General features: G+C 38.5%; 2 protein-coding genes across 5 annotated transcripts in view; both read right to left on the bottom strand.

Annotated features, from left to right (window-relative positions):
* Nucleotides 1-598: 598 nt before the first annotated feature.
* On the bottom strand, nucleotides 599-3,192 carry LOC122822888 (40S ribosomal protein S17-like). The gene is made up of 5 exons (XM_044101955.1): nucleotides 3,082-3,192; nucleotides 1,813-1,964; nucleotides 1,054-1,159; nucleotides 891-956; nucleotides 599-714 (listed from the first exon to the last, which is right to left on the bottom strand). Exons 1-5 carry the CDS (start codon nucleotides 3,175-3,177, stop codon nucleotides 637-639), a joined length of 498 nt encoding a protein of 165 aa, XP_043957890.1. The 5' UTR covers nucleotides 3,178-3,192; the 3' UTR covers nucleotides 599-636.
* A 646-nt stretch (nucleotides 3,193-3,838) lies between these two features.
* csnk1g1 (casein kinase 1, gamma 1) overlaps nucleotides 3,839-16,374 on the bottom strand; it is a 29,276-nt gene continuing 16,740 nt past the window's right edge. The window contains exons 11-14 of one of the 4 annotated variants that reach the window (XM_044140196.1): nucleotides 13,516-13,626; nucleotides 12,185-12,288; nucleotides 9,073-9,096; nucleotides 3,839-7,295 (exon numbers count right to left, since the gene is read on the bottom strand). In XM_044140196.1, the coding sequence (XP_043996131.1) occupies nucleotides 7,241-7,295; nucleotides 9,073-9,096; nucleotides 12,185-12,288; nucleotides 13,516-13,626 (294 nt within the window). In that variant the 3' untranslated portion in view covers nucleotides 3,839-7,240. The remainder of the gene's footprint in view (nucleotides 7,296-9,072; nucleotides 9,097-12,184; nucleotides 12,289-13,515; nucleotides 13,627-16,374) is intronic. The other 3 variants (XM_044140205.1, XM_044140215.1, XM_044140224.1) reach the window with 3 other exon arrangements.

Here is a 16,374-nt window from a genome sequence, read left to right as displayed (position 1 = left end):
TAACCCAAGACTTTGTAATTATGGCTTTTCAGATTTTGATCCTTTTTCAAGTGAATTCAATGTTGGCATTAGCTGTAGGTGCATGTGAAAGATTTTTGTACATGCTTTTCAACTCTGACTTGCAATACTTGTAAATTCTAGAAATGTTAAAGACCTGAGTTTAATTCAGAACTGAAATTGCCTACAACTGCTGACTCTGTCTAAAGCAGCGTCCTGTAGCCAAAGAACAGCTAAACTTTTTTTTTTTTATTTTATTTAAGCAACCAGGACATTTTAAGAGCTTGAGATTCGTTGACTCTCTGGAGTATTGGCTGGTTTTATGTGTAAACCTGAACCAGATTCTAGATTTAAGGAACAAGGACTGGTCAGTTTCAGTGGCTCAAGTACACTTTCATTTGGAAATCGAGGACCCAGAACCTGGAAGAATTGTTGAACAGCCTGAAATCCAGAATAAGGTTGTAGTGATGAATCATAACTTCTCCTTTTCAAAGCACATGTGGGTCAAACGACTGAAGTTGTGCTTAAAACTGCATCCAATGCACACAAATTTTGCTTGTAGGCATTTTTAATTTCCTAGAGGATAAAACTGAGAAACCGGTTCTAATTCCATCTCTTTATTCAGATGCTGACATGATTTTACAATCCTCTTGGCGTTTTGAAGTTCATTCCCACAGTTGGCTGAGTGACCTGAAGCTTGGACAGGCCACCAAAATCCTAGGAAGAAAGATATGGACTTCAACAGAGCAATGAATCACCTTAAGATGTTCCACTCTGAAACTTTGTAATTCTAGTTGTAGGAGCAGGACATGTCTGTCGAGACTAAGGATTGAGTTGAAGTACTTCCCAAACATCCATATTTGGAATAACATGGTTCTAGATTTCAGGCTTACCAGCATCTTAAGCATTTCTTTGGTATCCGGATCCACCTCGATGATCTCCTGGTCCAGAGCTGAAATCTGCAACATGCCCCAGGTTCTGGTCAGGACACTGAACCTAACAGACTAACTTTGAACACCACTGTGACCCAATATTATGACAAAATGGCTTCCGTACCTCGGGGACGTAGTTGTCCCTCCTCTCCCTCTCCTCCTCTTGCAGCTTGATGGAGATTCCTCTGATGGGACCGCGCTGGATGCGTTTCATCAGGTGCGTCACATAGCTGAGGCACAGCAGAGCGCATGATTACAAGAATAAGCTTGGAAAAAAAAAAAACCCACCTTGGACTTTGATACTTCCTAAATTTATCATACAGTATATTAAGCCTCAACAGTCCAAAGAAATGCTCAGACCAAGATGCTCCAGTGTTCCCCCTGCTGGTCTGAGGCAAACCCATCTCTTCTTCTGTGCTCATAAAGTAACCAGTGTTTGAATGTGTGCTCTTCCACTTTCCTGTTCCAGGAGTACTTGAACATTTAAGAGTTTGGAGAAACTCCATAATACGGACCCCTTCCTTGAGTTAGGCCATTCCTGACCTACCTGACATACCTGGCCTAAGGTGAAAAAGAACTGGTCTGCTGCACACTGGGAGCTTAACTTCCACATAAAAGGCTACATTTCCATTCATCCTCACGTACAGAGTCAGAAGGAAAAGTGGAGAGGCGCAAAACCCAGGTTTCTTAAGGTCCACAGAGAAAGTTGATAAAGATGGAGGCGCCATGTTTTCTACTGGTGGTGCAGTTAACTCATCACAATCAACCGTGATCGTCTTAAAAATATTAAAACGGGCTTAGAGGCAGAAAGAGGAACAAATCCACACACCAGTAATATTCTGAAGCCATCACAAGAAACAAAAATAGATCAAATGTTACAAACCCTGCAACTTTGTTTCGCAGAGGTTTGCTGGGGATGATGGCGATCTCCTCACACACCCTCTTGTTGGTGTGGAAGTCGTTGCCCAGCCGTGTGTAGTATTTCTCAATGATGACCCTGGCGGCCTTCTTCACTGTTTTGGTCCTGACTCGTCCCTAAAGAGAGAAAATAAAAACCGTCACGTACAAGGAAGCGATATTTCTTTAGAATTTAACTTTAAAAAGTGAAACATATTATATGGATTTATTGCAACAGAAATTGATTTCTGCCAACTGTTCATTTCTGTTGACGATTCTGGCTTACAGCTAATGAAGATATGCAGGTTTGTAATTTTACATAAAAACAGACAGCAGCCTGAAAATAATGCCAGATGAGTTTCTGCTGAGGTGTTCCAAGAAAATCTGGATTTAATTACAGCCTGTAGACAGTATTATCTTCCACCACAAACTCTTTTGAGAGTTTATGTCAGGTTAGCTTGATAATAAACAGTTTTTTTCTTCCACTCAACTTTCTATTAATACAGTGCTCTCCACAGTCAACTTCCATTACAATGACCTTTTGTGGTTTATCCTCTTGGCAGAGGGCGTTAGTATCTTCCCCGTTATTTCTGCATAAAATAGCCTAGCCCTGCAAAGTTTAAAACATCTATTAGAGAACTGAAGTTTGTTTATACTAGCTGTTAAAAAAATGTGTGCAATTTCATTCTTTAAATAAATAGTTTTGAAAAATCACAATATTGTATTCCAATTTACTGAAATTGCAACCAGAAAATACATTTTCATCAACTGTATTTTTAGCCTTATAGCTAATCTTTAAACAAAACTCTAATCCAGAACGGAAGTGGACAGGGAACAATCATCAAGGTACCGTAAAATAATGTGTTTATTTACAAGTGAAAATAAGTACACCTGGGTACATATATTGACATTTCTTAAGTAATTTTTATGTTTCTTGTTTTTATACCAACAAAACACAACGTAAACATTTGACGCAATCGCTTTGTCAACATGCACTATTGTTTGTTAATGAATACAATTACTAAATAGGAGCAAAAACTGCAACTGCTTCTCCGGGAAGCGAATAAGAACAGGGACAAAGTTTACATGATTAATGTGTATTCCCCTCCAATAACGCTCGCAAAACCCAGTCGTAGATGGTTTTTTAAATAGATAAATACAGAGTGGGGGTCGTCAGTTTTCGGCGAGTGAACATGGAAGGAGGATTGGGAAGGATTGTGCCCGAAGTCGAAGTGAAAAGTCCTCTGGTACCCACCATGTTGGCTCTGACCGGTGGAAAAGAAACGCCGCTACGTGACACCGGATGTTTATAGTTAGAGACTGCAAACAGGTGCTGCAAAGCTGAAACCATCACCGCCACCTGGTGGTGGGACGAGAGAACCGACCCGACAAACCTTCAATTTCAGTGGACATTGGAATTAAAGGTTTGTTTCAGCGAAAAGCGAAACGAAATCCTTCTCCATGTCAGACCAAGACAGGACCGCATTAGTTATGCAAGAAATGATGACGGACTTGGACTTAATTAAAACTAAGACTATTAATAGAAAAACTGCGTTCACCAATGTGCCACGGAGAAAACAAGTTCTTCCCTACTGACTAAATGTAATGACATTAATAGCTCGACTGCTCTAAAATGTGTGAACGATTGTGCAACAAATGTAATAAATTATAAGTGCACAGATTGCACTTTTCATGCTGATGATCAATTTTTAAAAAGCCTGAGCAGCCAATTCTGATTTTGTCTGATACTGTATTTTATTTTATTTATTTTGCCAAGTTGGCAACAGTGACCTTGTAGACAATTCTGTCACAATGTCAGCTTCTCTCATAGCAGACTCTCCTATGGGAGCACAACATCAGCCGAGCTCCCATAATTAAGGAAATCGAGGCTGATTTATGAGTTCGTCCCTGGTAACATGCAGGCTGAAATCCATTTACAAATCTTTACCACAAATTTCTGAGTGTCATTATATCTAAAAAAAAAATAAAAATAATAATAATCACAAGTAGACTGAAAAAGGTGGACAGATCTTTTATTTTACATAAAAAGGGTGCAAATTGGAGATTCCCTTTAGGTGTGGAGGGAATAAAAAGTGATTTTTAGAAGGTTCATGTGTGAGACACCATTTCATGAGTCCGAGAAAAACAAAGGGAAAAAAACAGTCATATCAGATAAAAAGGCCATTAACCTTTCTGCAACTTAAATATATGAAATCATTAAAAAGAAGAAATGGTGGGTCCTTCATACTTGAAGCCCTTGACTAACTCATTCAAATACATTTTTTGAAGTGACATTCATATTTCAACACAATATTATTTATTTACAGATTAAGGATTTATCTTAATCACAGCTCTATTAAAAAAAAAAAAAAAAAAAAAAAAAACAGAAAAAAAAATGCAGAGGGAAAGATAGATTCTTGGAGCTGTACAAATTGATTTTCCACAGTCTGAGAAAAAAAAAAAATCAGAAATCATTTTTTTAATAGAAATTCCCAACAAAGACTACAATTGTGAGGCTCTGTACAATTTACAGTTCAAATAATTAGCACAATATTGCAGTACATATCACCTCTCCCTCAAAGAAACAAGGTACAGTAAATCAAACAACCCTACAGTACAGCAACGACGGGTGGGGGGGAAAGTGCCAGAGAAACCCCCCCAAAAAAAATCATTCATGCGCTCATTTGCTTTAATTTGATTTACACACGTACATAAATACACACGAAAGCCATAAACCGTGACTGACATGAACAGTCGGAACAGAACTGGAATGTGTAGCAAAAAAAAAAAAAAGGACAGAAAGGGTCGCGAGGAGCGGAAGTTGCATCGTCTCGCGGATCTAAGATAAAGAGACCGCTCGCCTTTAAGACAAATCCAGAGTACTATAGCTATATATACCAGCTCAGCCAGAAGCTATAGAACTAGATGCTGCGTCACAAACTCAGCAGTAAGCGTGGGTCCACAAGGCGGTGGGTTTGGCCCCCTTCCTTTTAGGACTTTTAAGACGGAACGAGTCGTTTAAAAAGCTGCGCTGCTCTGCAGAAGAAGAAAAGAAAGAAACGATAGGCGACGCATTTAAGGACGCGGGGTGGAGTGAAAGAGGAAAACATTCATCTTGACATTTTCCTGGTACAGGAAAAGGCATGGGGTAGTAGCAAAAGTAGTAGTAGTCTCGGAAATGGCACTCGGCGGGAGAATCGGGCTGAGAGCGGAGAAGGCTAAATAGTCTGGATTACTCCATCTCGATAAACGGAACTGTTTTTAGCACAGGAAACTGGAGCGACACGGATCCAACTGCCACGGACGAATAAATGAATAATCGGTCATTCAAATAGCTTCTTCTCCCATTTCCCCATTAAAACTTTTACGTGGAGTTTCTGCGAACAAAGGAAGCAAAAAAAAAAAAAAAAAAAAGAAGAGGAGGAGGAGAAAAGAAAAGGAAAAAACAAACAATAAAATGTTCCTATAGATTTACATATTCAAGTACTTTCGATAACACAATAACTTAGGCTCCCCGGAGAAAGTCACACGCCGGGTTGAGAGAGGGGCAGGCTTAAAAAACAAACAAACCGGGCTGTACAGTGTAAATACAACTAGGACTCATCTACAACATTCTAATGGAGCAGGTCCACGAAACGCCGAAGCGAACATTCCACCGAGTGTCGCTTCATCTTACACTTAAAACGTATCTGTGTGCGGAGGGAACGGAGGGTTGAGTGGAGGGTGGCCATGGCACCAAATTGAATGAGCCCTCCCCAACCAGCACACGAGGCAGCTACAATTAAAGTAATAAGCACGTTCAAGCACGTTTTTGTTTTGTTTTTTAAGAAGGCAGGGTCTCCTCTGGGAAAGCCGGGGTCAAACGAATGTAGTGCAGAAATAATCAAGCTTTGTTTTGCTTACTCCCACTTCCCCCCAATCTATCTCTTTCCCTATAAAAACCATGGCTGACCGGAATGAAAACAACAAAACTATAATTGCATCAGACAGAATTCACATTAGCATAGAATGAAAACAAATGAAAGTCTGTTTTTTATATGTTATGATAGGCAAGGTGAGATGTTGTTTCAAGGCATTTCCTCCGCCGCCGAGTTTCTGTCCGTCTCAGCCGCGGTGGAGAGGAGCCGCGGTTCGAGCGGCGGCCCCGGTGGTGGCGTTGGTGGGAGGGGAGCGCCTTCGGTTTTGGCTTTGTTTGTTTGTTGTTTTTTTTGTTTGTTTTTGTTGTTTTTTTGTTTCCCTCCCTTTCGGTGGGAAATACATTTCCGTGTTAAGAAAAGAAAAGCCGTGGCCGGCCTTTAATGGCTGCGAAACAGTCTCTTCCTTTGGGTTTAGTAATTTGGAAAACACACGCACAAACCAAATAAATAAATAAAAGAAAAAGAAAAATCGCACGACCATGCTGTTAACTTGCTATCCAAAGCGGCGAAACAACGCGGCGGCCAGTCGGGTTTGGTGGATGGAGGTTAAGGCATTGGACAGAGCAGTTTTTAGAGGCGGTGACTCTCCAGAGCATACTGTCCTTCCAGGGTGGCATCATCTGATGGCTGTTGTGGTCACAAAGTCCAGGAAACCCTTTCTAATCTGAACTGAACTCAGTTTTTGGTCTGAGTCTTTTTTCCCCCTCCACTTTTTAACAACAACAAAAAAATAATAATTTTGTTAGACTTCTTAACTGCGACTTCCTTCCCATGCACTGGAGAGATAACAGAAATGCTCGTCATTTCACTCATCTGTCAATACATTCAGTGTGTATGCAGTGTGTAGGAAAAGTAGTAGCAACAGAGTGATAAATAGCACTATTTTTTTTGTTTGTTTGTTTTCTTTTTCTCCCTTCAAGCCTCATGTAGAAATACCAGTTCTCTGCTCATTTTCGCCAACAGTACAAAGAGGGACTGTAGTGTATTTCGGTTCGACGAAGGGACGTCCCGTGAGAACCGGAAAGACTGCTAATACTCCTTTTCGCCTCTGCGTATTCAGCTGCTTGTCCTGCATTGAGAAATGATCCAGAAAAGGGGAAAAAAAAAAGGAAAGAAAGAAATATGGCAACAATGATGAGAGAAAAACATTTTGGTTGTCATGGAGATAAAAAAAAAAAAAAAACAATTCTTGGACCGCCTGACCTATAAAACATCCCATATAACTTAGAGGAGTGGGGGTGGGGGGAGTCAAAAAATAAAAAAACTCCCATCGTAAGACATGTTTCCTGTACATCTCCACAAACCACGGTTTGTTTTTCTTGTGTGTGTTTAACTTTTTTTTCCCCCCCTCGTCAAAGCGGTCCTGGCCGAGAACAATTCAATCAGAATCTTTCAGTTGACTCCCTCTTTTATTCTGAGTGGGACCATCCAGGTTTCTGAAATCACAATCGACTCTGAGTGGACACGAGGAACGATTCGTTTCCGGTCCCCGGCTCATCATTTGTGCCGCGGCGTGTTCTTCTTCCGTTTTCGCCTGAAGAAACAGCAGCACCTGCGGACAAGACGGGGGAGACGTTAACGCGAACGTACGAGCGGCAACGCGTGACGCAGAGGAAGCGGGTTGCCTTAGAAACGCTGCTACAACGTGGAAGAGCTAAAGATTTCCGTGGCTTAAAAGTCATTTTAGCATCAAGAAACAAGCACTGGCATCCACTGTGCGTCTGGATGCTTATTCACTCCCGAGGTTTTCATGTACAGGTGCAGCTCAATAAATTTGAATATCCTCAAAAAGTGACATTTATTTCAGAAATCCCTTTCAAAGTGTGAAATTTATGCAGAAATGCATTTATTTATTTTTTTTATAAAATAAGTAATTGATGGATTTACAGAAAATAGTCAGTGAGCTAAAAAAACAAACAAAAAAAAAACAAAAAAAAACACCCGTCATTGCTAAAGAAACTTACCCCAGAGTTGTATCCAAACAGTTGAAAGAAAACCTGTACTATAAAAAAAAAGCTGCCATTTATTTTGAAAAGCCAATTCGTAAATTTGGTAGATATTCAAAAGGTGTGGACTTTGCCTGGAACCCAAAAAGCATTAAAACAGTAATTCATGCAAAAGGAGTTCCGACCAAATATTCTGAGATTTCACCACCGAATGCGCTCAGAATATTTGCACAATACATGGACAAAATGTTCAGTAGGAGGAAGTATCGGGTTGTATTTTGTTTGGTTTTCAAAACCTGAATATTAGGTTTAGGGCTGAAACAATTAATCGATTATCAAAAAAAATGGTCAACTAATTCCCAAATCAATTAATTGCTAACTGGGCGATACAGGCTCAAAAACATGCCGTTTTCTGAAGGAACAACACCCTCAGAGCAGTAATTCAGCCAAAACTGCACAAAATAATACATTTTCTTATACTGTATTGATGTTTGGTCAAGTAAATGTTTTGGGAGATCTTTTTAGCTGCAGATGCATCCTATGCTACATATACTCAAGCGTACACTAAAGGAATGCTATGTTAATGCATTTTAGGCAATACAATGTTTCTTTTCTTATTTTAAAAAAAGACATTGAACTATTTGTTTATTTGAGTCTTTTAATTTATTTCTAATATTGTTTAAAAAAAAAAGCCTTAAGTGGTTAAACGAAAAATGTGCAAAAGGTGCCAATTTTGATCAGATTCTGAAGATTAACCGTTAGGACAACCAATTATTAAAACAATCATTACTTGCAGCCCTAATTCATTTCCATTAAAATAGGAAATTAACAGAACCAAATGCTTGATACATCATTTCCTGTGTTTGAATCGAATATCTGAAATGACCCCGACTTTTCAATGACACTCATTTACCGAGCGAAACCTGTACATGAGAAGAGAGGGCGACTTTTTCCTGTATGCGCTAAAAGACAAGCACACAAAAAGCACAAGACATGGCGAACCTGAGCGCTCAGTAAGGACACACAGAGACAAGACATAGGACAGTGACTGGGTACTTTTCGATAAATAATGCCAAAACCAATAAAGAAATACTAAGAGCCTGTAAAGAAGCTACAGAAGCCTAATAAAAAAAACAAACTTAGTATTTCTGCCTTGATCCGCCACTACTTCCAACATCATCATGAAAAGAAGAAGCACTACTTAAATGACTGAATTAATTAGAAAAACAATAGAAAACCACACTGTTCATTTATTTGGGTTCAAGGCACTATTGCACCAGTGAGAGTCTGCTTAAACTTAGTGAGTAACTCCACTGGGCCCAGCCTAGGCCGGTCCACTCCCTGTCCCATGAGTATGATGTGGACAAGCAGAGAGGGACTCACCACAGGTTGAGCATTTTCACGCAGCTACAGAAGAAGAGAGAAGAGAGTGTAGAGAGAAAAGAAAGATAGATTAATACAGTATGACTAGGTTTATGGGAGTCGGCGCACAAACGCACACACACACATAACACAACACAACACAACACAAAGATGGACTGAAAGAGCAAAAGGATTCCATCTGATTTATTTAATGCTGCTGTGTTAGAGTCACATTTACACTCATATTCCGAAAGTCTCAATTTGCACAAATCTTGGAAGGGCATAAAAACAGGAGAGAACCCAGTAACAGTACAAGAACTGGATTTTATTGGAAGAAAAGTTTGCGATATATAGAGAGAATTTTTTACATAATCAATTGTTTCAAGAATATTGCTTAAAAAGTTATTAGCAGTTGGAAAGTTACAAAGCATTTCAATTATATTTCCTAAACGGCGTGAAGTTACAGTTTTCTTGTTTAGTTTTCTTGTTAATGTTTTTTTTTCTAAACAAGATGAAAAACATGCTGTAGTTTTTCTGTTACAGGCAGAAGTTTTGAATCCAACGGAAAATGAAGATTGTAGATGATCCACACTTGCACAGTAAAGCACGACCCAAACCTGTGTCTGATTTTTATCAAAACAAAGTACATCTGGGTAAAACAACATTCGCAGGCTTATTTTTTTGTGTGGATAATTTGTGGGAAATCCACCTATTTTAGTTTTTTTTTTTTTTTTTGGTTAAGCATATGTGAGGCATTCAAAAGAAAATGCAGCCCATCCAGGAGCGAGGAGGAGGAAAAGTGTCGATGTTAGCTTCTGCGGTGGACCTATCACCGTTTCTACTGTTCGTATTAATGTGGCGTCTAAAGAGACTATGAAAAATATCCGCCTGTTTCTATGCTTTTACAAATCAAACAGGATCAACTAAATTAAGCTTTTTGAACATTTTTTTTTTTTTTTACAAAAAAACATTTAATGTCAAAGTGGAAACTGGTTTATGCAATACGATAATATTGATATAATAAAGATATTTAAAATAATAAGTGCATAAATAGTCAAGAGCACTGAGGAGTAGAGATGCATCATTTGGATCGAAGCTCCGTTTGGTGATCGGCAGAAATACAAATACAGTGAACTCCCTCTAAAAACGTTTATCACTGCCTGTGGGGATACAGTGAAGCCAAAAACATGGCATGAAAAGATACTTTAGAACAACATTCGAGTGTAATTATTAAAAGATTACTTGAGAAATTAGCTTCATTTTCGTTTGTGAACGCACTCTACATCAGCACTTGCGTTGTGCTTACAATAGTTTTTAGTGTGGAAGTCGCTACTGACAGAAGAAGAATCAGAGTTAGCTATGTTCAATATTTGTGAGTTGTGCAGGACGTCTGAAACAGAAACAAATGAAGACATTTAATAAGAAACTGTTTTCTATAGAAGCATGCTGGCAATTCATTCTAAAAAGTAGTAGACTTAAAAATCAACAGGAAGGCTAAATCTACCATAGAAAAGTAGCAGTTTAGTTTACAATGTCATTTTGATGGTTCTTAAAATGAAATGAAACGTTGGACATCAAGATCAAGCTAATTTGTGTCAGAAATGTCTAAATCAAAGCACCGCTAATGGAAACCGCTATTTTAAACGGGCTCAAAACCCACGCGAGATTATTTATGCATTCATGATATTTTCCTTCATTAATAAATAAAACGTCAAAAAGCCATCCATACGTGCAGTTTTAATTATTCATGGGTACAGACGGCATTAGCTCAAAAGACAAAGGTAAGCTGCTTCAGTCACCACGTTTCCACTTATTACGGGTTGTGTCTAATCGCAGACCAGAAACGCACCATCTGAGAAGGTCTTAAATAAGCCGGCCATCACGCTAAAGATTCATTCATTCTGCTGAAGGTTTTTGGTCATGATGGTTGTCTCCTGAGAATGAAGGCAGCAACTCAGAAAGGAGTGATCAGCTCAGTAGGACTGAAAAATCCCCTCATCTATGTCTCTGTTGGTACTTCTGTTAACAGGTGATCCATCTTCTAGTTCACTGTAACATGAAGTACATTTAATGTTGTTCAAATTTTCAAGAAAGTAAAAGAATACCCAACAACTCAGACAGGTGATGCCTGCAACAGCAACATGATAATAAAAAAATAAACATTTCTTTAATAACTAAAAGAAACATTTGTCGCCACTGTATGTCAGTCTAGTTTACATTAAATAGTAAATAAATAAAATTCAGTTTATTTTTTGTAAATATTTCTCTTTTCTTACTTGCCAATTTTGCAAATGCGACATTTTCATTAAACGCAATTAAGCTGACACTGAATAAGTTTGTACATGTGACAAGGCATTAAAAGGCCGGGCCACTATCATCCTCCTGCAACTTTTGTCTTTTTCCAGTCGAAACATCCAGTTGTTGATCACGTGTGTGCTGTGTGGAAAAAAAAAAGTGCTTCCATAGCAGTTTTGTAAAATACACTAATTTATCCTAGCTGAAAAATTGATAGAAAAACGTGAGTTTATTTGAAATTGGAGTGTTTCCCTTAAGCAAATTTATTTTCAGAATCCCAGTTGTTTAAAATAATCAGCATTTTTCCTGTTTCTTAAACACGTTTCAAAAAACTGTTCCTCAAATATGTGGGGGAAAAAAAACTAAACAAAAAAACCCCAAAAAAACAAAAGAAAAAAACAACAACTGCTTTCTTATTGCTTCTTTTAGTGGTTTTGGGGACATATGTTTCGAAACCTAACTGGGGATAATAACATGATCCCTTTATTTTCTGTTGGATTCAAAACTGTGTGTAAAACTTTACGGATATTCTGCTAACTTAAAGAGGAATCAGCAGCACTTTTTGTAGAGTTCTTTTCAGTCAAATTAAATTACTATATTTAAAGCAAAGGCTGCATAAAGCACCTCAACAGAAACTTGAATCTTATTAATTGATCTGCGTCAAATTTAAGTATTTGAGGGAAATTCACTGAGATAATGTGACAGAGAAACTCAAGTTCAGTGAATTAAGACTGCAGCAAAAGGTCGGGGCTGTAACATCACTACACACCCTAAGGAGAGAGAGGTACAGAAGAGAGAAGGAGATTGAAGAGAGGCACAGAGGGTCCAGGATACGTACTTGGGCTCGTCGACCACTTCCACGTCTGCCTGAGGTGTAATCGGGGTGTTGGATTGAGCCAGCGGGTCGTCTGCGTTCAGCTCGCCGTTGGTTGAGCTGACCACCTGCAGCAAAGACGGGTGTTACTTCTGATTAAAAGTTTCAAACGGCCACAGTTTCACCCAATAATGCTGGCCAGAAACAACACGGGACACAAACACTTCGGCTGCTCAGCTCTGGTTTAGAGTCTCAAAACCCATTTCCAAGAGTCTTCTTCCCAAACAACATGGAGGGCAGAAGCCAAGTACAATGTTCAATCTAAAGTAATAGTTAAAAAACACACTTGGTAAAAATTTTCTAACTCCCCCGACCCCCCCAAAAAAACTATTTAGAGTTATGAAACTATATTTGTAGCTCCAATTATGAAGTCTACACAGAAAAAAGTATTGTACTCGTTATTTTCAAGTATTATTAAACTAAACTTTATTTAAAGTGCATAATGAATCTCTATAATTCAAAGAACCACTGAAATACAATGAAAATATATTTTTAGCGGTTTTAGCATGTCTTTCACTGTAGAGTCACAGCTTTTCAAATCCATTTAATAAGACAATTAAGTAAAAAAAAAAAACAAAAAAAACCATGTGCTGAAAATTTAATAAATTTTTAAAAAATGTACTAACCTAGACTTTTTTTAAAGCCTACATTAGCATATTTTATTAACACAATTTAAAAACTTCAACTTGACTAATTGCACCTAAAATTAAAGTAAATTTTATGGATAATTTCTCATTTGCCCACAACATATTCACACCTTATTAAGCAAACCTGGTTAAGGTAAAGAAAAAGAAAAAAAATAAATAACCAGAATCGCCCTTTGAGCACAACAAACTATACCCAGCATGCATTTCCTTGGCAGAGCCAGTTCATCCTGCCATGCAAAAGGTGTGCTGATTTTATGAAAGAAGTGCCTCAGAGCTCAAAATGCAAAACTGCTTCCAGATGCCAAAGAAAGAAAAAAAAAAAAAAAAGAAAATTCACTTTGAACATGTGGAGTGGGTGGCACCAGATCACATGCATACGCTGGAGCAGAAAACATTTCCCAGCCAGTAGATCTGTCTCACATAAAAGGCAAAGCTACGATGTAAAACGACAACAAAGATAGTTTATTCGCTTCAGAAAATCTCATAAAACTCTAAAAAAAAGAAAGAAAACGATGCAGCGAATAATTTGTGTTTACATTGTAAGTGCAGGGATACTTTGGATTTATGAGACAGATCTGACTTCATGGAGACTGTGGGAGGGGCTGGTGGGGGCGGGGGGTGTTGGCTGATCGGGTAAGGGGTGTGTACCTGTACTGAGCCCCCGTGCCTGTCCGCTGCCAGGTGGGAGGTCAAATAGGAAGAGTTTGCTTGCCGCGTGGGCTGCACCTCCCATGCTCCTCGTCGGTCTGAGCCTGCCATCTGCTCGGGAGTTGGGAGTTGCCATAGTGATGTGAGAGGGGAAGTGAGGTTCAGGGGGGAGTGAGGGGGGGTGATCGGGGTGAGGTGGGGGGTGCAACGGGAGAGGGAAGGAGGGGTGAAAGTGATGGAATAATTGCATTAGAAAAGATGGCATTTGGGTGTGTGAAGCAAGGTACCATGCGAAAGCAGCATGACCAATGAAGAAGAAAACAAAATAGTAAAAAAAAAAGAAAAACATGAATTAAAACAAGAAAAAAAATTCTAAGCAAGGCCTGAGCCTAAAGCCAAAGAAAAAACAAAACAAAACAATAAAAAAACAGAGGCTCTTGCAGCTCGCACCGAGTACAGAAATGTAACCACCCACATATGGATGAAAAGCTTTTGAAATATTTGGAAATAAACCGTTTTATTTGATACAGCACGAAAGTTACTAAAACACGCTCCTCAAAAAAGGTAATTTCAGACTTACGGAAATATTCAAACCACTTGACTTTTATATTTTGTCTCATTATCATAACAATGCTATTGCTAGAGTATAGAGGAGTTTCTGAAGTCATCACATCATTGAAAACATCATTCAGAAAGTTTTTAGAGACAGAGGCCAAATTTCAAAGCGCTACATGAGAAAGTTTTTTATTTTATATGTGCAGCATTTTTATAACAACTGAAGGTAACATAACTCTGCCCCTTTAAGAGATCAAACCAGGCCAGTTTGGGTTCAATATTCTTGCACATTGCTTTGTAAAGCTGCTAATATTCTGTTGATCATATCCCTTTCGAGGTATCAATTAGATTTGATCATATACCTGCAACTGTAAATAAGAACAGTATTCAAAAACAGATGCATATTGACTGGTCTTCTTTATCTAATAAACAAAGAGCCTGTTACTATGCCCAAACTGATCAATTGTTATCCTCCATTAACTTACCAAGAGAGGCAGTTACTTGCACAGACTGTAACTGCTCTAATATTGAACATAGGATGAATATAACTAGTTTATATTCTAACATAATTGAAGCGCTTATGGGAGCTAGTCTGCCTTATAATAAGCGTAATGTAAAGATTAAAAATAGACCAGGGTGGAACACATATGTGTCTAAATTCCACAATGAAGCCCCCGAAGCTACTACATCTTGGGCTCTAGCAGGTAAACCTAGACAGGGCCCTATATTTGAGCAGAAAAAGCTGTCCACTTCAAAATACAAATATGCACTACGCTTCATTAAACAGAATGAGCAAACCATGAGGGCTGATTCCTTGGCAAAAAAGTTTTTAGGAAAGGATACAAAATCCTTTTGGAAGGAGGTTAAAACTATCAATGACAATAAATCCTCTCTCCCTTACACTATTGATGGTGTTTCTGGGGTGAATATGATTGTAGATTTTTGGCAACACCACTACAGCAAGTTATTCACCTGTGTACAGAGTGAACCCTTCCAGCTTGACAAAGTTAGCGCTGTAGAAACTATCAAAACACACGAGGTCTATCAAGCAATTAAAGAACTGTCTGTAAATAAATCTATAGGAATGGATCTTATATCAGCTGAACATCTCAAATTTGCCAGTTCAAGAGTTGTCCCTCTGCTTGCCTTGTGTTTCACTGGTTTTATTATGCATGGTTTTATTCCTGAATCCTTGATGAAGGTTCTTTTACTTCCTGTGATTAAAAACAAAGCTGGCAAAATTGGCAGTTCCGATAATTACAGACCTATAGCCCTAGCTAATACACTGTCTAAAGTCTTTGAACCTATTCTTCTGCCAAAATTTGCAAAGATAGTAATGTCTACTGAAAATCAATTTGGGTTCAAGCCCAAACATGGCACTGATATGTGTATATATGGCCTAAAAGAATTACTGAAAAATTATAACAGCAAAAATTCTACAGTTTTTCTGTGTTTTTTAGACGCCACCAAGGCTTTTGATCGTGTTAATCATAGAAAACTATTTTTAAAATTGTGCCAAGCTGGTGTACCTAAGGATATAGTAAGATGTCTGTCCTACTGCTATGCTAATCAAACGATGCAGGTGAAATGGGACAACTGTATGTCTGCATCCTTTCGTGTCAGCAATGGAGTCAGACAAGGAAGCATTTTATCTCCTATTTTGTTTAACTTTTATATGAATGATCTTTCTAAGCAGCTAAACCTGTGTAGAACCGGCTGCATGGTTGGTGATACTATTATTAATCATTTAATGTATGCTGATGACCTAGTGGTTTTTAGCCCAAGTTCAGCTGGTCTTCAGGAGCTGCTTAATGTCTGCTCAGCATATGGTGAGCTACATGATGTTAAGTTCAATCCTTCAAAAAGCACCATCTTGATCTGTCGCACTAAGGAGGACAAAAATAGTCTATTTCCAAATTTCAAACTGTCTGGGTCTTTATTGAAAGTCTCAACTGAAGTGAAATATCTTGGTCATATGTTGACAGATTGTCTGTCTGATGATGAGGACATTTACCGTCAGGTTCGAATGTTATACGCTCAGGCAAATATTCTTGTCCGTAAATTTGGATTCTGTTCGGATGAAGTGGAACTGAACTTGTTTAGATCTTATTGTACATCACTGTATACTGCACATTTGTGGTGCAATTTTAAAAAAGCCAGTCTTCAAAGATTGAAGGTGGCTTACAATGATGCACTTAGACTTTTGTTAAATAAACCCAGATGGTCCAGTGCCAGTGAACTGTTTGTATCTGCCCGAGTCAGCACTTTGATGGCTGTCTTGAGAAAACTTATGTATAGATTTAT

The sequence above is a fragment of the Gambusia affinis genome, linkage group LG02 (assembly GCF_019740435.1).
Source record: "Gambusia affinis linkage group LG02, SWU_Gaff_1.0, whole genome shotgun sequence".
NCBI classification, from domain to species: domain Eukaryota; kingdom Metazoa; phylum Chordata; class Actinopteri; order Cyprinodontiformes; family Poeciliidae; genus Gambusia; species Gambusia affinis.
This window is presented reverse-complemented; position numbering and strand designations above follow the sequence as displayed.

Excerpts from the sequence above, each read along its gene's own strand:
- LOC122822888 (XM_044101955.1), bottom strand. The coding sequence starts at position 3,177 with ATGGTTTCAGCTTTGCAGCACCTGTTTGCAGTCTCTAACTATAAACAT. Across the intron at positions 1,965-3,081 it reads CACCGGTCAGAGCCAACATG|GGACGAGTCAGGACCAAAAC; the intron begins GTGGGTACCAGA and ends TTCTCTCTTTAG. Across the intron at positions 715-890 it reads AAGAAATGCTTAAGATGCTG|GATTTTGGTGGCCTGTCCAA; the intron begins GTAAGCCTGAAA and ends CTTTCTTCCTAG.